The sequence below is a fragment of the Chanodichthys erythropterus genome, chromosome 12, assembly GCF_024489055.1.
Source record: "Chanodichthys erythropterus isolate Z2021 chromosome 12, ASM2448905v1, whole genome shotgun sequence".
NCBI classification, from domain to species: domain Eukaryota; kingdom Metazoa; phylum Chordata; class Actinopteri; order Cypriniformes; family Xenocyprididae; genus Chanodichthys; species Chanodichthys erythropterus.
In genome coordinates this window covers 14303951-14328774 of record NC_090232.1, presented here as the reverse complement: position 1 = coordinate 14328774, position 24824 = coordinate 14303951, and the positions used below count along the sequence as shown (strand labels likewise).

General features: G+C 37.4%; 1 protein-coding gene across 2 annotated transcripts; it reads right to left on the bottom strand.

Annotated features, from left to right (window-relative positions):
- Window positions 1-1832: 1832 nt before the first annotated feature.
- On the bottom strand, window positions 1833-21626 carry pi4k2b (phosphatidylinositol 4-kinase type 2 beta). 2 transcript variants are annotated; one of them, XM_067402998.1, is made up of 10 exons: window positions 21100-21626; window positions 10150-10301; window positions 6190-6390; window positions 5969-6100; window positions 5473-5626; window positions 4989-5053; window positions 4137-4236; window positions 3838-3971; window positions 3368-3427; window positions 1833-2770 (listed from the first exon to the last, which is right to left on the bottom strand). In XM_067402998.1, the coding sequence occupies exons 1-10, from the start codon at window positions 21431-21433 to the stop codon at window positions 2474-2476; spliced, it is 1629 nt and encodes a 542-aa protein (XP_067259099.1). In that variant the 5' UTR covers window positions 21434-21626; the 3' UTR covers window positions 1833-2473. The 2 variants fall into 2 exon arrangements, with proteins under 2 accessions (XP_067259099.1, XP_067259100.1); XM_067402999.1 differs by having other exon boundaries at window positions 1833-2712; window positions 21100-21625.
- Window positions 21627-24824: the final 3198 nt, after the last annotated feature.

The window sequence follows — 24824 nt, the reverse complement described above, 5'->3', positions numbered from 1 at the left end:
GCCGTTCCACACCCGTAAGACCTTTGTTAATATTCGGAAAACAAAGTAAGATATTTTTTGTTGAAATCCGATGGCACCGTGAGGCCTGCATAGGGAGCAATGACATTTCCTCTCTCAAGATCTTTAAATGTACTAAAAACATATTTCATGTGATTTTCAGTTCATGTGAGTCAGTGGTTCAATATTAATATTATAAAACGACGAGAATATTTTTGGTGCGCCAAAAAAAAAAAAAAAAAAAAAAAAAAAAAAAAAACTTATTTAGTGATGGTCGATTTCAAAACACTGCTTCAGGAAGCTTCGGAGCGTAATGAATCATGATTCGGATCGCGTGTCAAACCACCAAACTGTTGAAATCACGTGACTTTGGCGCCCCGAACTGCTGATTCAACATGCTGATTCATTACGCTCCGAAGCTTCCTGAAGCAGTGTTTTGAAATCTGCCATCACTATGTCTTTTTTTTTTTTTTTTTGGCACACCAAAAATATTCTCGTCGCTTTATAATATTAATATTGAACCACTGTACTCACATGAACTGATTTAAATATATTTTTAGTACCTTTATGGATCTTGAGAGAGGAAATGTCATTGCTCCCTATGCAGGCCTCACTGAGCCATCAGATTTCAACAAAAACATCTTAATTTGTGTTCTGAAGATTAACGAAGATCTTATGGGTGTGGAACGACATGAGGGTGAGTAATAAAGGGTTGGTTCACTCAAAAATGAAAATTCTGTAATTTAAGGGAACATGATTGAACAGCAAATTGTGTACGTTTCTCTCAGTCCAGCGACAATGGGTGATTAATCAACTTTTTGGCTTGTTTTGACATGCGAGATACAGCAAGGAGAAAACTATTTAGGATGTGGTCGATGTTATCATTGGGATTCTGTCTCAGCCGTGAGAAAGTGGTGTTCGTTTGTAAGTGAACACTGCCACCTATTGGTCACTAGAAATACCTGCAGCACTCCATACAGTAGAAGTAGCAGACGTAGTTCACACAAGTCACTTCGTCTTGTGGAACAGGACTGCTGTTACAAAAACATTACTCGCCCTAGGTTTATACAGGTAGGTACTACCAAGTTTAAAGCAAAAACACTGGAAACATGACACTTTCTTCACTGCAAATACAGTAAGCAAGGTGGATGAGCTAAGTGGGTCCAGTTTTCATTACTTAAAGTGTCCACAGGGTGGCAACACAATGACAGATCAAGACTTCAAGTACCTCAGAGCTTTTGGTTATCAACCAGGGGACCAGGGCCCACTAAGGGGCCTCAAGATGACTTAAAATGATCTAAAATAAGAAAACAAATCATTAGAATAAGATAAAACTACTTAGTAATAAGATAAAATTACTCTTAATATTACTCTTTTAAAAGCAAATATACATCTTTTCAGTTATGCCAAGATCTAAAATTATTTTACTGGGTAGAAATTGTGATAGGGGTTGGAGTGGGGTGGGGAAAAGGCTTGAAATAAAAAAATAATAATAATAATAAAAAAAAAAAAAAAAAAAGTTGAGATCCACTAGAACCCATTGCCTCAAACGGCATTCAAAAAGAGTGTTTTTTGAGTGAAAACTCGAGAATTGAGGGGAAAAATAATTTTTTTTTTTTTTTTTTGTAAAAATCTTTTGTAAAAATGAAGAAATGAAAAAGAAAAAAAAAAAGCCCCCACAAAAGCATTTAACAGTGGTTTACGGAGCAAAAGCTGCAAAATAAATAAATACATGAATAAATACATTTTAAAAAAAAGAATGCCGGCCTCGGAGGGTATCGACTACAAACAAATGGAAAACTTAAAAATAAATAACACTAGGTCTATTTTTACCAATACCAAAGCTTTATTTTTTTTATTTTTTTATTTACTTCATTTTTAATATACAGCTCTACTTTAGCAACCGTTCAGCTGGAATACAAAGTCCAAGATGCATACACAGGATTGTGTGAAAGAGAAAAACACCTTTTGGAATTATACTTTAACAAGGGGCTTCAAATCACCCACTTTTAACAATGTATATACTGTTACCAGCATCCTGTTACATGATCAGCAAATACATTCATCATATTAAATACCACGGTCACCAGTGTTCCTTGGTGTTGAAATGTCCTCAGGAGAAGTGTAAAATGTAAACTTGCAGAATACATTCAAGCATTTTTTCAAGTTTAAATTACATTTTATGCATCATTCTTCATTTATAATATCTATATATATACTTACAAAATAATTGGCAGTTGAGAAAGGCTGTCACGACAAAACTTCAACATTTTCAAAGAACGATTCCCTTTTGACATTCCAACTTGACAGCCAAAGTGAGCTGGAGAGGAGAATTCTGGGAAAAGGCTCAGGAAAACAAAAGGCCTCAGATCCTCCACAACAGACCTCTGTGCAGTCTTTTAAGTCTCTCTCTTTGCTACATTCATCCAGGAAGTCCTTATCAGAAAAGTTCTCCATCCAGTGTCTGAATCTGCCCTTACCGTCTAGTATAGGACCCTCGTCCATTTTCAATCCAGTCTTCCTCCTCTCTGTGAGGCCCCTTTACCAGGAGGTGAAAAAGGGTCTCTTGCAGTGAAACGTTTGGGTAAAAGCATTGCCCAGTTGGACCACACGACCCTGGCCTCCTCCGCGGCTCCTCTCCACCACCACACGAGGCATCTGCACTAACTGAATGGGGCTCTTCCCATCTTTCAAAGCCTGGGTCAGGTTTAAGATCTATTCGAGAAGAACAGGAAAGTGCGACTTTACAGCTCTTACAACACAATACAACTTCCTGATGAAATCCAATGGTTTTTAATTATTATTATTATTATTATTATTATTTCAAAATATATTTTAAAATGTAATATATATATATATGTGTGTGTATATGAGAGAGAGAAAAAGAGAGAGAGAAAAAGAGAGAGAGAAAAAGAGAGAGAGAGAGGTATAATTTTAAATTGTAATAATATATCACAATATTACTTTATTTGAAAACAAATAAATGCAACCTTGGTGAGCAGAAAAAAAAACTTATTTCAAAAACATTTTGAAAAAACAATTCTTACCGACCTCTAAACTAATGTAAAATAGCATATAAGAGACCACTGGACAAACTAAATCATACATTTGCAGAAAGAAGTTATGTAATAATGATAGAGACAATCCTTTTCTTGGCATTGCAAAATCTGAGGTCTAAATTCAGGTCTACATCTCAACTGTGATAGGCTGAAAATAGCTTCCTGAATGGGTGTATTAATATACGTTAGCTGTGAATTTTTAATTGAGAAGAGCTCCAGTACTTAGTGAGAATGAGACGTGTGAGAACAGAACTGTTTCTGGAATAGCAGAGAAAGCATAATGAAAAATGATCACAACACATAAAACATACCTGCCCTCTCATAACGGACATCTGTTTCTCAAACATGGTTTTGTCAAACCCTTTATCCGTCTGAAAACACAAAGTGCTTAATGTGAAAACTCATTTAACTTTAAAAAGAACAAGATTCTTGCTAATTGATGCATAAACGATCAACCTATTGCACTGCAAACCAGTGAAAACAGATTTAGAGAGGTTAGAGAGGTCAGTTAAATGACTTTTTCTTAGATTTGTGAATTTTAGCTTGAATATTTTTAGCAGTGCCACTTAAAAAGGGATGAATTTAGTGACGCAACTTCTTTAAGGGTTTTAGTGTGCTGACAGCATGCCAAGCTTCAACTTGCTAACAGAAACCGGAATGACAGCCAGCTAAAGCCCTGTCCAAGAAGTCGAGTCTCTAAATAAACTACAGCCAAAGCAACTCTTTTATAACAAATTCACTGCACTGAATGGTAAGAATATTGGTACACTAGATTTCCTACCTTGAACATCTCATAAAGGTCCTCACAGAGGTCCTGTACAAAGTTCATGTCAGAAATGCGTGAGAGCACAAGGTCTCTGGTCTCCTGGGAGAAGGGCACTTTGGCCTGAGGCAACCAAGCCCAGTGGAACGGATCTGCACGCACCAAAACACCAATCATTTATTCTGTTAAGCATTCATTCTGTAAAATCTGGACATACAAGACTGTATTTATGCTTAAATATTTGAAATGGTAGATGGTAGAACAAATAAATGTTTCCCAATCACCAAATCAGAATATTAGAATGAAATTTTTCTTACATGCTCTCCACTCATCAGGGTGCTTAAAAGGGAAGGCCAAACCATTATCTATAGCTGCAATCTTTATGGCTGAGTCTTTTGGGTCAGTCCATTCAGATTCCTGAAAAAAGACACAATGGAAGAGAAACTCAGCATTTGTGTGGGACTAAGAAACAATCATCATTACATCCATAATTTAACATTTGCAGCAACTTAAATAGAAATATAGAAAGAACTCCAACAAAGCTGCTTTACAAAGTCTTATGTTTGACGTGGTGTGATGTTTAAAGAGCTTTACTGTGAATATGGGAGGAACTGTTTACCAAGAGATGTATATATAAGGGGTGTAACGATACATTCATGTCACGATACGACACTATCGCGATACCGAACTCATGATGCAATACTATCGCAATACTTTTAGCCAAAATAAAAAAGAAAATTTTTTTTTTAACTATTGCTTCTAAGACATATGGTAAAAAGTTAACAAAAATGTACTATATCTATATCTCTATATCTATCTATCTATATCTATATATATCCTATTTTTCATATGCCAAATGACCATATTATATTATTTTTTATATATTATTTTTTATATATATTATATATATATATATATATATATATATATATATATATATATATATATATATATATATATATATATATATATATATATATATATATATATATATATATATATATTATATATATATATATATATATATATATATCATTTGGCATATGAAAAATAGGAATATGACACCCCTGCATTTGCCTGCTTCCATTACAGCAGGCACATGGTTCTCAGTCATGCCATTTTCTTTGAGCTGCCCAGCAGAGAAGCTCTATAAATATCCCCCAGCTCACCTTCTCTGTCAGCTCTCCATCGCCTGGCTTTTCATACTTGATCAACCAGTTATCGTTCCCTCTGTCTGAAGAAGCCAAAAGAGATATCAGATTTCCTTTTCAAAGACACAGTAAACAATTAGCATTTCTTTTATATGGGTAAATGTTGTGCCCAAATACATGGCATATTTGTATGGTGCGGGAGGAAAAAAAAGCATGTAAAAGCCTGGCTGTTGGAAAAAAACCGTTTTGTATGGAGCCCCGCACATGACACGCAAGAAAAAAAATGTAATTGTGCGCATATCAAGTTATTCTATAGCATAGCTCTTTTTTAGCAAAAAATAACTAGTAACTATGAGATTAAATGGAAACTATGGTTACTATGGCTTTCAAGAACAATGATGTTAAAGTTATTTTTTTAAATTATAATGTCTTTGGGCATTAGCGAGTTCATTTTATGAATTATAATGTCTTTGGGCATTAGCCATTGTTCATCATTGCATACCTGTGTTTCTAATTACATAATCCAGCACCACCAGCCTCTCAAACTGAGACTGAAGCTGCTTCCTCATGTTCTCTGGAAGAGGCTCCGCCTCAAACTTCCTCAGCCAGTAGTCTGCTTCATGATAGCCCTCCACAAACAGCTGAAATGAGCCCACCTACACAAAAGAGAACAACAAGAATACCCTCTGCTGCTCTCAATTCTCTTCTATGCATTCAAACATAACGTGCCAAGAAAGGTTTTAATATCTAAAACATTGGGTCACAAACGTGTAAAAGAGCAAATGAGATTTAAGAGCTACAGCGAAACTCAACATTTTCAGCAAATAATAATACTAAGCAATCGTATGGCTTCAGAAAACTTAGAAGTGTCAAGTCATGCTTATTTTGCATGAAAATAGCAACGTGAACAAAATATTTCCTTTTGTGTTCCACATAAGAAAGTGAGTTTATCCCTAGATAAAATGAAAGGATAGAATTAATATGAGGCGTTTCGTTACCTTTGGAGGAAGGCCAACTCTGTGAAACCGCCGTCCAACTTTGGGGACTTTCTCCAATGCATATTTCTTACCACGGGATTTGGCACGGTCAATCGCACTATAGTGAAAAGTCTCGCTTGCCAAATTTACAACCTGAGAAAAAAAAAAAAAAAAATAATTCTCTTAATTCCAAGATCAAAGCTTTATTTTAAGGCAAATTTAAATATAATGCCCATCCTCACCTTAGTTTTGGGTACGATCCCCAAACCCAGTTTTTGGTCCACGAGTGAGGCAGCTGCCTCAGAGAGGTAGCCTTGGTTAGGAATGAGGCAGCCACGGCCAAAACAGCACGGGCAGCAGACTTTATGGAAATATTTGGTCCATTTAGGGTTTAAGTGACCATAAGGCTCCTCTGATTTTGGTTTAAATACACCAATGATTTTCTGAAGAAGAGAAGATAGAGGAATCAAGAAAAATCACATTTAACTAGATTTGAATGCAACTACAATGAATCATGCTGTAAAGTGGAAATGCTTTCAGAGAGAACAAATCCAAAGTAATGACGTTCATGCATAAATGTATGCGTTTAGCTCACAGGAGAGAGGTGATCATGCATACATAATCTAACGGTTGACACTCATGATGTGGTGTGCAAACTGCTCATCATACACCAACTAAAAAGCACTAAGAAGTTCTAGGTGTTCTAAAGGTGCTTTCACCTGAGTTCAATTGCAACCCCCTCCCCCTGCTGTATTGTGCTCACCACATGTTTATATTTTGGTTTCTGAACATTTGGTTTTGCTTTCAAAGTGTCAGAACACAACAGCACTTTCGTCTGTCTACTGCAAATGTTCTAAAATGAGGGAGTCTATTTGTGTTTAAGGCGAGCAGAAATGAGATTTACATTCTCTCTGCTTGCAGTGTGTCAGTCACGCTTGTTTTTTATCAAATCAAATGTCATAAATAGCGGTTCAATTCCGTGATTTAATAGGACTGCATTTATATAAGCAGTGAACAGTCCAGTTTCCAAACCATCAGTACTTATTTTGTTGGATCTGTCTGCTGCTTTTGACACAACTGACCACCAGATTTCCCTGTCAACCCTCAAGACAATGGGCATCTAAAGAACCACACTCCAGTGGTTCAAGTCTTATTTCTCAGGTAGGTCCTTCAGGGTGTATCTTGGAGGGGTGAGGCGTCTAAGTCGCAACATCTAGCTGAAGGGGTGCCTCAGGGCTCAGTGCTTGGACCACTTCTCTTCTCCATTTACATGACATCACTAGGATCTGTCATTCAGAAACATGGCTTTTCCCATCACTGCTATGCTGATGACACCACTCTACCTCTCATTCCAGCCGGATGATCTAACAGTAGCTGCTCACATCTCAGCCTGCCTAAAAGACATTTCTTGCTGGATGAAGGACCATCACCTCAACTCAACCTTGCCAAGAAAAAACTGTTTGTGGTTTCAGCCAACCCAACACCTCATCACAACTTCTCCATTCATCTAGGCCAGGGATTCCCAAAGTGTGGTGAGCGCACCCCCAGGGGTACGCGAGCTGCCAACAGGGGGTGCGCGAGAGGAAAAATGTAATGGCGGTAAAGTGGGATTTTTCCATACAATTGAAAAAACATGAACAGTAAACATTTCCTTTGTAATCGCTTTTATTTTAAATAAAAACTATAATTTATTAGTTTTTGATAGAAACGTAGAAGAAGATAGCTGATGTCTTCTACGCACTGCTCTTCTTTTATGGCCAGGCTAGGCTATATGCGTGCCAACTCGTTTCATTCATAGCCTATTGCTGCAATGTTTCTTTTACACGGCTGAAAATAACCGTGCTTTCTGTTACTGACTACGTTTACATGGACAGCAATAATCTAATTACTGACCTTATTCTGAATAAGACAATATTATGATTAAGGTGTTTACATGAGTTGCTTTTAGAATATTCCATTCATGTTCCCATTTTACATGTTATAGAACATAGATCGATTAATGGCAAACGTCATTACATCCCCACAGCACGCTGTCCGACGTTCTCTACAGAATTTCACGTATCATCACACAGTTCGTGCCATATACAGTTTTGGGTGTTTTCATTTTTAATCTTATGAAAGCTTCAAGTGCAGTTAATTATTTGACATGCAATATGTGCAAATATACACTAAAAAATGCTGGGATAAAAACAACCCAAGTTGTGTTGAAAATGGACAAACCCAGCGATTGTGTTGTTTTAACCCAACTGTTGGGTTGAATGTTTGCCCAACCTGCTGGGTAGTTTGAAAATTGTTTGAAAATGACTATATGGCTGACTTAAAATGAATCTAAAATGAAATTAAAATGTTCATTTATTAAACATTAATAAATGTTAATTTTTTAAGATATTTTGGGTTCATTTTAAGCAAGCAATACAGTAATTTTTAAACAATAGTTGAGTTAAGTAAAACTACCCATCAGGTTGGGCAAACATTTAACCCAATCGCTGGGTTTGTCCATTTTCAACCCAACTTTAACCCAGCATTTTTTAGAGTGTATATACGGAGCCCGCACATGACATGCAATAAATAAATAAATAGTGTGCATGCTTTACTAATTCGTTCCCTTGATTTATACATAGAGGGAACAAATTAGTAAATCGTTAACACGATTTAGCCCAGGCTACTATTTATTTTCTCTCTCTGTAAATAGACAACGGTGAATACAAATTCTACAGCAGCATGCCTCCTGTACTTTAATTCGGTAACTTTTATTCATGCCACTGCGACAAACTCAGAGGTACTGGATGAGAGATGAGGTGAGAGGAATTTGATTTGTGGTTTCTTGCTTGACGCTTGCTCTCTTGTTTGCCGTCAAAACGGTTGACCACTGCCGTGTGTGTAATGTGTCCTGTGGCAAAATGTGGCAAAAAGTCATGTCTACAATGCACTCCAATAATGCGACTAAAATAGGAATACTCCACCTGTCTTAATTCGATTTGTGTTTACTTTGAGTATGACTTTAGTCGGATTAAGGTATTAAAACATTGCTGTTTACATGGTCCTTTCTTAATCAGAGTATTGTCTTAATCGTATTAATATCGGATTACTGCTGTCCATGTAAACGTAGTCACTGAGCCTGTGTCTGTCCTCTTAAAAGTGGAAGCTTGTGCGTAGATTTGTTGCATTATATTGAAACTTTGTTGATGTTATTGTCATGCGTGTTCTGGTTATTTGCGCATGATTAAACATGAGTCTTTATATGGCGATAAAACAAAGCCTTGTTGCGTTTTTTTTTTTCCTGAAGTGGGGATTGGGGGTGCGCCAACCCGGTTGGGACATAGAAGGGGATGTGCAGGAAAAAAAGTTGGGAACCGCTGATCTAGGCTCATCAACCATAACTCCTTCCAGGACAGTCAGGAAGCCTGGAGTTGTGTTTGATGATCAGCTAAACTTCATAGAGCACAACACTAGAACTGCCCGGTCCTGCAGATTTACCTTCAACATTAGAAAGATCAGGCCCTTACTATCGAAGCATGCTACACATCTCCTTGTCCAAGCTTTGGTTCTATCAAGGTTAAAAAATGTTGTAATGCTCTCTTGGCAGGCCTTCCATGTACTGTCAAAGCTCTGCAACTGATCCAGAATGTGGCAGCGAGATTGGTCTTTAATGAACCGAAGAAAGCATGTCACACCTCTCTTCATCAATTTGCACTGGCTGCCAAAAGCCACTCGCATCAAATTCAAGGCAGTGATGTTTGCCAACAGAACAATCACTGGCTCTGCACCCCTATACCTAAACTCACTACTTCATACTCATGTGTCCTCCAAAAGCTTGCATTCTGCAAGTGGAAGGCACCTTGTGGTGCCATCCCGAAGAGATACAAAAGCACTTTCATGGACCTTCTCCTTGACAGTTCACTGCTGGTGGAATGACCTGCCCAATTCATCTTTTTCATCAACATTTGACCCATTTATATTAACACTATCTATTCTCAGTTTTCTAAATATATATATATATATTGTGTGATACATGTATTGTGCTAGACTAACTGGGCCTTGTCACAGCACTTACATGTTCTTCAACTGTTTCTATTGTTCTCCTCAATTGTAAGGCGCTTTGGAAAAAAGCGTCTGCTAAATGACTAAATGTAAATGTTCCTCTGTTATGGTGCTTAAAAATGATTTTATTAGAGACAATCTCAACATTTAAATACACATACCCCTTTAGGATCCTTGACAAAGTAGCTTCCGCTGGATCCTTGCGAGATGCGTTCAGGAAAGACACCATTTTCGATTGCCTGCTCCGCCCTCTGGATAATCTCTCCAAACTCTGGGTCTTCTGGGAAATGGTTGAATTCTCCACTGCTATTACCTATATGCACGCATACAAAGTGAGTCAAATGTACAGTGCAGTGAATATATTATCTTTTATGTCTGAATTTACATGTAAATATGTCCCCTCATCTCAAAAGGCCATATAGCAGAACGTTTTGGGGAATGATTTTCTTTTAATAATTTCCATCAGAGTGAAATTCATGCTCAAGGCCATTTTTATCTGGAACAAAATTGAACCTACTCCTAGAATTCCAAGCTTCAAAGCTGAATCACTAGTGAGCATGCAATTTAGTCAAACACTTTTGCTCTGTCTGCAAACCAGCCTTCAAAAAGATAAAAATTAAAAGAGCACTGTGCATTTCTGGAGTGCAAAAAAACTGGGGGGGGGGGGGGGGGTAAATAAATAAATAAATGTATTATATTATATATGCATTAAATGAAAGGTTCAATTTCAAAGCGATTCATCTAAAGACCAGCAAATGCAATATTTACATGTGCCGTACCAGGTCTTGACAGCTTATACCCTATGTGGGATCTCATACCTACTTTGTAAAATATGGCAAAAGAAAGATTCCAGCAAAACAGAATCCAGCTAGTAAAATTCCTGTACCAGCTAAGAACACTAGTATGTGTGCACACAATGTATTCACCACAAAGATGACTTGTTCTTATTCCTTAAATTTGGCATGAAAAGGAAATTCACCTTTCTATTTTTAATTCAATTTTATTTATTTTTTTTTTTTAAACGCATACCTTCGTAATTTTTAAATCAAAAACTTGATCTTGAAAAATAACAGATTTCTCTCTGGTGATGCATGCAGGACTTCTCCAATCATTTCATCCATTTAAACTAGGGCTGTCAAAAATAGCGCGTTAACGACGTTAATTAGTTGTTTGTTGTTAATTACGTCAATTTTTTTTAACGCATTTCACGCATGCGCAGTGTGACAAATTATTCAGGTCAGGAAAGTCAGGGAAGTGGTTGGGAGCTAGAGGCGAGGTGGAGCAAGGTGAGCAAAGTGGGCCTATTGACGGATTCAAATATAAAAAGAATGATGATGGTACAGTTAACAAGTACAAGGTTATTTGCAAGATTTGTAACAAGGAGTTTCAATTTCACCGGAGCTGTTCAAGCTTCAGGTACCATGTCAACGGCAATCATGCGTTTGCTGGGCCGTCAGGTTCAGCAAGTGGTTTGCGCCAGACCACGCTGAATGTTCGCAGGCCATTAACAAAATCAACCTCAGATAATTTGACCAACACAATAGCAAAATGGATTGCAAAGGATTGCAGACCCATTAGCATTGTAGAAGACTCAGGTTTCCTTGATGTTTTGCAAGTGGTGTCTCAAGACTCATCCTATAAGCCACCGTCAAGAGCCACAGTTATGACGAAAATCCACAAGCTCTATGAAAACGAAAAGGAAAAAAAGAATGAGGTCTTGGCTCAAGTAAATCATATCGCCCTGACAGGAGACCATTGGACATCAGTGAGTAACAACAACTACCTCGGAGTAACTGCACATTTCATTAGTGACACGTGGGAACTGAAGTCTTTTGCGCTGACTAAGTTATATTAAAAACTGAGGAGCGTCATTTTGCGGAGGCTTGTAAAGAACAGTTCCTGTCTGTTGCACGTAAGTGGGACATCGAGGGCAAGACGACAACCATTGGGACTGACAGTGCAGAAACAGATGACTCAAATTGTGGAAAAATTTGGTAGGCCACCGTTATGACTTGACTACATTTATTGCTTTCTGTTCAATTGAATACTGTAAATTGTACATCCTGGTTAAGAGGAATGCCAAAGAGGAAGCGATGGGACATTACAAAGACAAATATTATGGTGTGTAGTATGTTTCAGCTTGATTTAAACCACCATTATTTGGCTGTGTTAATAAACGGACATAATATGAAAATTATGTATCTGTGTCCTGTTATTTATCTTTTGGTATGCATTTCAGAAAAAAAACAAATGGTTAGGATTCAGGTGTAATTGCAAATAGTGATTAATCCTGATTAATCCACTGAAAATTCTGATTAATTTGATTAAAAATTTTAATCATTTGACAGCCCTAATTTAAACACCACCTTTTCTTACAATCAGCTGCAAACTCCCATTAGATCTGACTTCATCTAATTGACCCTTCACCAGGAGTTTGATTGACAAGTGATCTAAACAATCATAACGCAGAATCTGGCATTTTGTCTGACAAAGCAGTCAGGAGTTAGAAGATTAACCTCGGTGGACTTGAACTTGAAAAATGGTGTGTATTTATGTCTTTCCGCATTTGATACAACATTCCTTCTCATGTTCATTCATGTTTATTTGGTGCTATAAATGGACTAGTAGGAAGAGATGATCGGTTTCACGAGCCTCTTGAGCTGAGGCGCTAAAGCAATCTGTCACGACACATTAAAGAGCCACAAAATGGTTTTTATTGTTTGCATTTCTTAAATTACACAATTTGAAAGCTAGGACTTGGTTTAATATCATAAGTAACCTGTTCTGTCTTGTCTGTCGACGTGTTGTCAGTGTCCTCTTTGCTCAGCGATGTATTTTTCACTCTGTGTGGCATGACAATATGGAAGAAATGATGTTGGAACTTCCTATCAGATTTTTTTCTTTTTAGTTTTTATTTATTCATTTTATTTATTTTGTAGTGCTACCAAAACAGCTGAGGATTTACTTTGAAACAATTTTCACTCAGAAGTGTCTAGTACATTTCACCAATAATTACAAAGAAACAACAAGTAACATACTGCATTAAACATGAAATTTTGAAGAAGAATGAAATACCATTTTCTTGTAAAACATACTCCAATAATATGCATTTAATTGTTTTTTTAACTTTGAAAAATACAGTGTTCAGGGTGCATATTATATTGTTCTTTATTCATTTGGTCTCTGAGGTCGACTTAAAATTTTACTTTTTTTGCAATATTTAATTTTTCATGGCCATTTTGGACTGTGGATGAACTGAGCTATCAGCTTGAGAGTGTAAAGTATGTTTGTGATACTCAGAACTTTTATTTTTAAAATATCAAAGAGTATTTTTTTTTATATTTTTGACCCTTTCATTAAGTCGGATTCCTAATGCTTACACTTGTATCAGGGATGTTTCACATGCAAATTACACACTGGTGTGATCTGCGAAGAGGCAGCTGATGATCAGATCAGATGATCCAGTCACCATCCATTCCAAACTAAAGTAAAGAGGGCCTTTAATGTCTCTAATTAACACTGAACTACAAACACAACTTGCTCACTGAAGCTTTGTATAGAAAGGCAGCAAAGAAAATGGTGCATATGATTCAAAAGGGTTTCGTTTTTTGTAGTCTCAACAAACCACACAAAACCCGAAGTTTACAAACCTGATCAAAGCCACATCCGTAAGTGGTTTGATGCCCTCGGCTGTTGAAAGAGCCTTGCGGCATATTTCAGATACGTATGAATTATTACTATAGCAACAACTACACTGCACAAACAGGTTATCAGATTAAATAACTTGCAAAATAACAGCGCAGACAATAAGTCACAAAGATTAAGTTTGAAAACCAGTGCGAACAAAGCCTAGCACACATACATGTCACATGATACCTGTACCTCATGGAGGTTTTTATATCACTATGGATTTCACCACAACTTTTTTACAGAATCTACTACAATGAATGCATACACTGCAGTAAAACTAACACAAAGTGGTCTACATAGGCTCTAAAAGGTAAAACATGCATAGACTCAGCTGATGAATAAGAGTCCATTAGACACAGACAGACAGACAGAACCTCTCTGATGGCCATTAAACATTTAGAAGACAAGAACACTTTCCCTCTCTTGTACACACAGACACACCCATGGAACACACACCTCAGAAAACATATCTGCTTGTCATCAATATCAATTATCAGAATAGCTTGATTTTTAAAAGACTTCATCTTAGCCAAGTGTAATTAAGGCATGTACTATTTCCAAATTCATTCAACGTTTCAATATTTGATCAAACTGATTTTGCAAACATGCTGTGAGATGTAAGAACTCATTCACAAAAAAAAAAAAAAAAAGGACAGTCAGATGGATAGCTAGCTGAACAGCCGCCGGAAAGCGTCTAGTAAAAAAATCCATTGAAATGAATAACAAATGCAAGCGCAGATGTCTTTGTCATACCACCAAAATTGCATGATTTCAAAAAGACTAATTTCCCTATTTTCAAAAATACTCATATCCAATCCACCTCCACATTACAGTAGAGGCATAACTAAGTTTTAGATCTAATATGAACAAATTTAAAGGTGCAGTAGGTGATCTGGGAAATGCTAATGTTAGCCTGCTAGCATTGAAAGCATACAATCTCACACTCCCTGCAAATCATCGTCCAAAGCCTCCTCCAAAACACAGGAATGCATACACAGCTTCTCTCGGCAAAGCGTCACAAGAAACGACGTTAAACTTTCTCATGTCTCACAGCACATTACATTATGAGTGTGAACAACTTGTACCTGACTGCTGCACATTAATTTCGGTGCTGATACTGTTGACTGACTGAACAGCTCCGTTGCCATCTCTTAATTACAGTATTTATGGCGTGAACGCAGCATAAGCTCATTTCTTTTCTTTTTCTTTTAGTAGGAACTGTAAAAGGTGGCTGCTGTTTGTTTGTGGTGCTCCGTGACTGAAGTCTGTCTGTATAAACTGAATAAATGAAATGCGCTGATGATGTATAATGTCTGTGGGAACAGGGTGTCCGTGGGTATATAAATACTTATGCTGACAGGCAGGTAGGACATAATATTAATTCATTCAGACTGAATACAATAATTGGATGAACATTTTATGATCCTACGCCTTCCACAGACAATATGCATTTATAAAAATACATTTAGACTGTTTAACAGTGATTGCTATCAGGATATGAGGAGACTTTTAACCAGTATAACAACAATAACAACAACAACAACAACAAAAAACTCTTTCTTTTTCCTTCTTTCCTTCTTTCTTTCTTGCCAGCTTCTATGGCTATATTCATGGCTGTTTAGTTATAATAAAAAAAATAAATAAATAATAAAAAAAAAGATGTTTAAGATTATTTTTTCCTAAAAACCTTAAAACTAAATTTGGATTTACTTGGGTAAAAAAACTCTTAAAAAGGAATCAACAGAATAAAACATTTTTCTTAAATGGGTAGAAGTGTTACAGTCCAGTAAAATATGTTTAATGGTCAAAAATAAATAAAAAAATAAAATTCTGTATACACTCACCTATTGCACCTTTATTGCACCTTCTCTGATGTCCCCAGAGTGTGTATGTGAAGTTTTAGCTCAAAACACCCGACAGAGAATTTATTATTTATGTTAAAGGGGTGGTTACGTGGTTTTTTTCTGGGCTTGATTGTGTTTTTGGGGCACAGTATAACATGTCTTAATGCTTCGTTTTTTTGAAAACGCTGTATTTTTCATATATTTTATCTTTATTCTATACCTCTGTTTCCAATGTCATATGAATGGCTCGTTTGACTTCCTGCTTCTATGAAGCCACTCCCTCCGACATTCAGATTGGTTAGCAGGTTGGTAACTGGCCCAGTCTATCGTGATTCGCTGAAGCATCTGGAAACGCCACGTCCCTTACCATCCGTTATTACGCGCTTAGGTGGAAAGTAAATAAAAGTGCCTATATTACTGTATCAAATTGAGCCGAATCAGACCCAGATGAAGAGGATAAAGCCTCTCCAATCGCGGCTATTTAAAGGTTATGAATGGTATTTCATTTAGTATTTGTGTCAAAGTGTTTACATATGCTGTCACTGCTGTTTGTTAGCTTTCAATATACAGTTTTATCCTGATTAAAGCTTTCCTGTAGTAAATACATGCCTGAGTAGTCACATTTTTGTAAAGGTATCTTTTAATTTATAGCATGAACAACAGTTTGTCTATGAACATAGAAGTTTGTTAGTGCTTGTTGCACTAGAATTTAGCTAACTGGCTAGCAAAAACGAGTTGCTCTTTGTATATGTCCTAGATGCATTAAAAACAGCAACAGAACTATAACATTATGTTTAAAAGACATGTAAGTTATAAACAATAAAATGTACTTACAGTTTGAAGACAATAAACAGCAGCTTCTGCTTTTAAAGTAGGAACTGCTTCATCTTTCAGTAAAAGCCTTTGTGTGAATCCAGCATTGAACTCGTGTAGATTCTGGAATCTGTCTTCAGCGCCGCATCCAGTGTAGAAAATATTATAATGGGTTCTATATCTTTTGACGCGTCGCACAGCTCGCGTCCGGTGTAAACAACTCTTCCGCTTTCATTATGCTGCGCCACATGGCCTCGCCCACTTTGTTGCGTGTTCCCGGGGGCAGTGTTTATGTTAATAGCAAGGGTTTATGATGTCACCAACCCAGGAAGAAGCTTGTTGTAGTCCAAACCGCCCGTTTTTGTAGGCAATAAAATGCCATAACTTTAAAAGACAATATCTCCGTTTGCAGTGAACTTTCAGCGCTGTAACTTTGCAGATACTGTTTATGCTCAAGCAACAACATTACACACTAACTAAAGTTAAAAAAGTGAAATCGCATGTAACCACCCCTTTAAACTTGCCACTTTTTGGGGCTGAGCAAAAACGTGCCGTTTTAATGTGTGCCCTTTAAATGCAAATGAGCTGCTGCTCATGGCCTAAGAGGGCAGAGGTGCTCAGGTGACAGAACAATCTCACGCACTAATGATGTCAGAAACTCTCTGTAGGGGTGTTTAGTTTGAATCGGAGATCTTTACTGATGAGTTAATGAGGGTGCGTTCACACTTGTAGTTCGGTTCGTTTGGTTCATTTGGTCCGGACCAAAGAAGAAAAAAAAACATTTAGTCCTGGTCCGGTTAGCGTTCACATTGGCAATTTTATCACCGAACCAAAAGATACCGAACCTAAAGGCATAGGGATACATTCACGACGTGATTGGTCGGATTTTATGACGTATTGCCTATTTTGAGACAGAACTTACCGAACATCCAAAACAATGCTGTTTTCTGAGATAAATGCGCTCGTTGTGTGTGTGTAGCGGTGTGTAGCCTGCATGTGATGGTATTTAGGCCAGCTGGGAACTCGTGAAGAGCTTCTAAAATGTGTAAAGTAGTCAAAACACCGGCGGGAATCCCTCCGTCACACACACAAATGATCTGCTGCATGGAGACACGCGTCTGATGTCAGTCATGGGCAAACTTGCGACTATGACAAGAAAAACCGACATGCGTGAGGATTCCGTCCTTTTTAGGGTCTCGTCTTCCTGTTTTTGGTTCGGTTACATGTCTTTGGTCCGTGTTGCGTTCATATATCATTCGAACCGCACCAGAGTTCGTTTGGAAGCGGACCGAGACCCATCTTTTCAGCGGTCTCGGTCCGCTTGTTTGGTGCGCACCAGAGTTCGGATGGCAGCGTTCACACATGTTCAAATTAACCCCACTATCCGAGCAATCGCACCAGGGTTCGTTTTAATCGAACCAAACATGACAAGTGTGAACGCACCCTTAATGAAGTTTATTGTACATCACACAAAAGATGATACACATGTTATCACTCCAGAAAATCACCATAAGAGCTGAATAAAACGCAGTACAAAAAGTGCGCATTAAAATCTTTTATCTATAAACTCTCCCTTGAATTATCATTACCATGCACAGCGATCTGCACAAAAACACTCGTTACAACTAACAGATATATACAGATCTACTTTATAAGTTTTCGGGGGTGATTAAACTGATAAACTTTATATCCGTAAAACAACTGTAATAATGCGCAAGCTCTCTCTGCCGTGACCAGTATCCCTTTGGAGTGGATCACATATGGTTTGTACTGATCCATCCTTGAGTAATAACTTCAACCACGGTGTCCTCAGTGACTCAGATGGCAGGAGTCTATGAAGCCTCGTATGTTCGTTGGTACATCTGACAACAGAACATTTGTAATGTTTTTTTTGGGAAAGACATTGTAAATCTCTAGCTGAAACAGTGAGTAAACAGAAATGGCGGACTCTGTGCATCTCACTCAGGGGTTTGTCTATGCTGACAGGTAAGATCGTCACCAGTCATGGGCAGGGTTTCCCTATTCTTACGTAGGAGTAGGGGGAAATATCAAACAGCGTGTTCTGAGAGATTGAAAATTATAAATGAGGATTCTAAAAAAAGTATTGGGTGGATTTTTACCATTATAGGCTGGCTGTTTACACACTGTGGACACACATTTGTGTTCAAACACCTTAAAAAGTTAAAGGTGCCCTATTAAAAATTAAATTTATCTTGGCATAGTCAAATAACAAGAGTTCAGTACATGGAGACACATACAGTGAGTCTCAAACTCCATTGTTTCCTCCTTCTTATATAAATCTCATTTGTTTAAAAGACCTCTGAAGAACAGGCGAATCTCAATATAACACCGACTGTTACGTAACAGTCTGGCTCATTAATATGTACGCCCCCAATATTTGCATATGCCAGCTCATGTTCTAGACATTACACAAGGGCAGCCAGTATTAACGTCTGGATCTGTGCACAGCTGAATCATCAGACTAGGCAAGCAAGAACAATAGCGAAAAATGGCAGATGGAGCAATAATAACTGACATGATCCATGATAACATGATATTTTTAGTGATATTTGTAAACTGTCTTTCTAAATGTTTCGTTAAAATGTTGCTAATGTACTGTTAAATGTGGTTAAAGTTACCATCGTTTATTACTGTATTCACGGAGACAAGAGCCGTCACTATTTTCATTATTAAACACTTGCAGTCTGTATAATTCATAAACACAACTTCATTCTTTATAAATCTCTCCAACACTGTAGCATTAGCCGTTAGCCACTTTGTTTATGCAATGATAGAGTCGAGAGCTCTGGAGGGGGCGTAGAGCGCGAGCAATTAAAGGGGCCGCAGCCTGAATCGGCGCATTTCTAATTATGCCCCAAAATAGGCAGTTAAAAAAATTCATTAAAAAAAAAATCTATGGGGTATTTTGAGCTGAAACTTTACAGAGACATTCAGGGGACACCTTAGACTTATATTACATCTTGTAAAAAAAAACGTTCGATGACATCTTTCATTTAAATTCAGCATGAAATGAAAATTCACACACTCCTCCTCCTACATGGCCATCCACATGATGTAAAAGAAAATGGGATTTATCAGACAAGGCGACCTTCTTTCAATGCTACAAAGTCCAGTTCTAACACTCATGTGCCCATTGTAGGCACTTTCGACGGACATTGACTCGGACCAGATGGGATAGCCTTTGCTGCCATCATGCATCGATGAGCCTTGGGTGTCCAACACCCTGTCGCGGGTTTGAGGTTTGTCCCTCATCAGTAAATTCTCACCACTGCTGACCGAAAGCAATCCACAAGCCTTGACGTTCCAGAGATACTCTGACCCAGCCATCTTTTCATAACAATTTTGCGTTTCCCAAAATCATCGTAAGCCTAATTCGACTGTAGAACCATTGACACCAATGAGCGACTTAGCTCACAATGCTTTTTGAGAAACGCAGCCCTGATCTTTATTCCTGCCCATTTCTCCTGCATCCAACACACTGATTAAAGAGAACTGATTGTTTGCCTACCATATATTCTTAATATGTGGCCTTGTTAGGAGATGAACAACAATATTCGCTTCATCTTATTGTTTTTGCTCATTAGTGTATGTCACAATATGGAAGAAAAGATCTGTCAGGACTTCAATTTCATCACAAATGTAATCATTTTTTAAGTGTTAAATGTGACCTATTTTGGGATGTTTTCAATCATATTGCTTTGTTGTGTAAAGGCTGCACTTACATTCAATAACTATATATAGTATTTGCATCCTTTGCCTATAAAACAAATTAAAAAATAGCATAACACAGTGATGCAATTCTAATATCACCTTCATTTAAACTAGACTTTCACTGAAGGCTCGGATGTAGATCTCAGAAAAAACTAAGTGTGTTTCTGCTGTCTAGTTTATCCGCATTCAAATGAACCGGTTATTAATATGCAAGGAAACTTTACTGCATCAATGCACCCCACAGCTGCTCAAGTAATCTTCATGTACAGACGCATATGGAAAGACAAAAATCTATGCAGCACACAGAAACAGTCAAGCATGCATATCAAGAGTTCTGTAGATGTCCCAGCAGCTGATGTGGTGTCACCTGTGTGTGCTCCAGGTCCAAAGAGCATGTAATCTGAACTGTGGACATGGTTAATGGACCATGCTCTGAGATAAAGCAGATGGAGTAACAGGCAGAACAAGACGTGTGGGAGTCAATTTAGAATATATAATACTCTTTTGCATTAAAACTTGTTTAGTATGTGTAAGGAAGGAGGCAAAAAAACCTCTACTTTCTCTGTAAAATGCTTTTGATTTAATCCCTTACAAAGTTCCCCAAGGTATATTAGCTGTTTTTTTGGAACACTGCGCGCAACAGAAACAGAACACGCGCGGTTGCTATGGAAACTAATGCAGACTGGTCCCTTATGCGTTCTTTTCGGATTGAATTCAGATTATACAACAAAATGACGAAAAGTGGCTGTCATTCGAAAAGGGGGAGTGGCTATATTTAAATAAAGGCGTGGTCAGTAGCGTTATGCTTAACAAGTGTGAACTGTCTTTTGTTAAAAAGTAACAACGGAAAAAAAGAATGCTATTTTGCAAACCGGAAATATTGCACTGAAACAAATATACACCAAAACAATGTAAGATAAGCAAAACAAAAGGTGTCGAAGTGTGTGAAGACACCTTTAGCTTGAGCCAGTTTAATCTGAACAAAATGTTGATCAGATTATGACCGGTAACCTCCAGCTCATATTATCTCACCTGGAGATGCCAGATTATCAGATGATGAGCTGTGTCTGTTCCTCCGCGTCCTTTTTTCTCTTCCAGCCCGAGGTGAGAGATTTCCGGCAGGTCCTGGTAACAGAAGCGCCTCTTCCCCCGACCCGTCCGCTTCCAGCTCCGTTAGCACGCTTTCCGTCGAGTCCGAGATCCGGACCGCTGCCCCGGGGTTCAGCGAAAGTCCCAGTGACGGAACCGGCCGGGTCTTTTCAAATAACACCGCGGGCACCTCCGACGTGAGAAAGTTCGACTCCGGTGTTAAATCTCCGCCGCCTTTCTCCGGCTCGCCGTCGGTGGGATCGCATTCTGCCATCATCGCAGACTGTGGGTGTATTCTGTCTCTGTCCAGAGAAACTCAGACACCTCGCTTCATATCCGTGAGTCCGTCTTCAAGAGTTTTTTTTCTTTCTTTCTTTCTTTCTTTCTTTCTTTCTTGAAGACGCGCTGATGCTCTCAACCGATTCAGGTCCACATCATCCGTCACCATTACCGACTTCCTCTATTCTTAAGCATGCGCACTGCTACCCGCACCTCCGAACAGGTTTTTTAAAGGCGCAGTAACGCTTAAAGTACCCATGAAATCAATATTGACTATTCGTATTAAGTAATATTGCAGTATATATTATAAATCATATATTTGTGAACATCTTTTTTTTTCTTTTTTTTTTTTCATGTGCCCTGTAATATTTAATCTTACCTCAGGGATGACGTGTTTTTGTAGGCCAACCCAGAAGTTAGCAGTGCACGGGTTCCCTCGATCAAAAGCCTATTCATTTTTCCTATAGACTTTTGGAAAATAACAAAAAATAAGCTCTGTGTTTAACAAAGGTTTATGACACTTACACGTTTTGTCTATCAAGATAATCTTTACAAGTTAACACAACATTTATACATTTTGAAGCCTAAATAAAGTTGTCAGATATAAAAAGCTAACAGTAGGCTAGGCTATAAACAGACTACAGCATACCATGGTGATGGATCAAAGTCACCACCAAGCTTCCTCAAACTTTATTTAAAAAAAAAAAAAACAACTTTATTTAAAAACATGCGCGCTGATTATGATCTGAGCTGTGTATGAATACTTAACCACTTTTTCATGAGGAATGCTGTCCAAATATCCTGTTTGTCATGATGACGTCTAAAGTCCCCGCCAAAGGAAGTAGTCCCTTTTAGCAATTTGTTAGCAACCGCCATTTTTAAGACACAATAAAGGTTTAAAAAAAATCACAAGCGGGTTATAACTGGTGTGTTTTATGTCATAGATCAAAACGTAATAATATTTAGAGGCTTTGTTAACCACAGACCTTATTTCAGGCGATTTAGCAAAAACCCATTCAAAAAACCCATAGACTTCAGGGCGATGGAACCGGAAGTCCTTCAATGCTAATGGCTTCCGGGTTTTGCCTACTGTTACGTCCCAGGACGTATATTGTTTATTGTTTTGTTGTTCTGTGACTGTGTATGTGACACTGTCTCTCTGATGCCCAACAGCCTGCTGGGAAGTGTAGTTTTTTTTTCCCTATTTCCTCTGTTCCTCCCTGTCCTCTTGCAGGAGCCCAATTGATGCCACCTGTTCCTCGTTAGAGTATGGAGAGGAGCTTGCATTTACACCGCAGGAGCTGGCTGTTTCCCAGAGAGAGTGTGGCCTGTCTTCCCTCCCAGAACTTTTGTTGTATTTGCCGGTGTGAAAGCTTCTTTAAGAGAAACCTGTTGTATTTGCTGGTGTGAATGCTTCTTTAAGAGAAACATGTTGTATGTGCTGTTGTGGTAGTGTGTAATTGCCCCATTATTCGTGTTGCAGACGCATTAGGGAGGTGGATGCCTTTTTGTTTTTTTACTAACCCCTGTTTTTGGTTAGTGAGGCAGTCAGGTAAGAGATTTGTTGTTTTGTTTTGATAGGTTATTTAGACTCCCTTACTCCAGTTAGCTTACTCCTTTTGTTTGTTAGTTTGGCTTTAACCCCCTCCCGAAGCTAGAAGCGTCTTGTTAGTTATCCATATTATTTTGCCTTATCCTTGATTGTTATAAGAGACTTTATGTTAAATAAACCTTTTGAAGAGTTATTTTGTGTTCGTGTGAGTTCTGGGAGTGCAGACTGAACCAACTCTCTCATTTTTATTTATTTATTTATTTATTTTTTGCACTGTGTTTTTGAAGGGACATATCTTTTATTACTTTTTATTTCTATATGTTGCTCTCCCGCCACCCCTAGACAAAAGGGGGACGTAACACCTACAAAAACACTTCATCCCTGAGGTACTCTATAGAGTGAAACAGTCTGCTTCCAAGAGTAAAAACTCCACTCATTTTCTCCATAGGGAAATTTATTTTTAATAACTTATAAACCTTTAAATACAGCCTTACTGTGAGCTGTGGGGTTGTTAACTGATAGCTTTGCTTCTGTTGAAGCCATCAACCCACATTATTTTAACTTAGTTTTAAAATAATTGTTTAAGAGTGGAATCCTTGATGAAAAACTACATTACCCATGATGCTGTACAGAAAATTCCAACAGAGTCTAAACAATGCACCAAAATATCTCTGTAGCCCCGCCAACTCTCATGAAGCACTGAATGACGTAATCAGTCTTCCTACACTCCTAAAATAAATAATAATAAATACATAAATTATATATATATATATAGTACAGTCCAAAAGTTTGGACCCACTAAGATTTTTAATGTTTTTAATAGAAGTTTTGTCTGCTCACCAAGGCTACATTTATTTTTAATTAAAAATACAGTAAAAAACAGTAATATTGTGAAATATTATTACAATTTAAAATAACTGTGTGCTATTTAAATATATTTGACAAAGTAATTTATTCCTGTGATGCAAAGCTGAATTTTCAGCATCGTTACTCAGTGTGACACTTCAGTGTCACATGATCCTTCAGAAATCATTCTAATATGCTGATTTGCTGCTCAATAAACATTTATGATTATGTTCAATGTTGAAAACAGTTGTGTACTTTTTTTTCAGGATTCCTTGAGGAATAGAAATTTCAAAAGAACAGCATTTATCTGAAATACAAAGCTTCTGTAAATTTATACACTACCGTTCAAAGGTTTGGGGTCAGTAAGAATTTTTATTTCTTTGAAAAGAAATGAAAGAAATTAATACTTTTATTCAGCAAGGATGCATTAAATCAATCAAAAGTGGCAGTAAAGACATTTATAATGTTACAAAAGATTAGATTTCAGATAAACACTGTTCTTTTATACTTTCTATTCAGTAATGATGCTGAAGTAATGATGAGTAATGGTGCTGAATGGTGCTGTAATGAGTAATGATGCTGAAAATTCAGCTTTGCCATCACAGGAATAAATTACTTTGTGAAATATATTCGAATAGAAAAGAGTTATTTTAAATTGTAATAATATTTCACAATATTACTGTTTTTACTGTATTTTTAATTAAATAAATGTAGCCTTGGTGAGCAGACGAAATGTCTTTTAAAAACATTACAAAAACGTAGTGGTTCCAAACTTTTGGACTGTATATGTATATTATATATATATATATATATATATATATTATATATATATATATATATATATATATATATATATATATATATATATATATAAATAAATAACAGAAGATTATAATAAATATATACACAATTTTGTACCTCTGTATTTTTACCTCAAAATATATTCTTTTATGTTCCACAGAAGAAAGAATGTCACAAAGGTTTGGCGTGA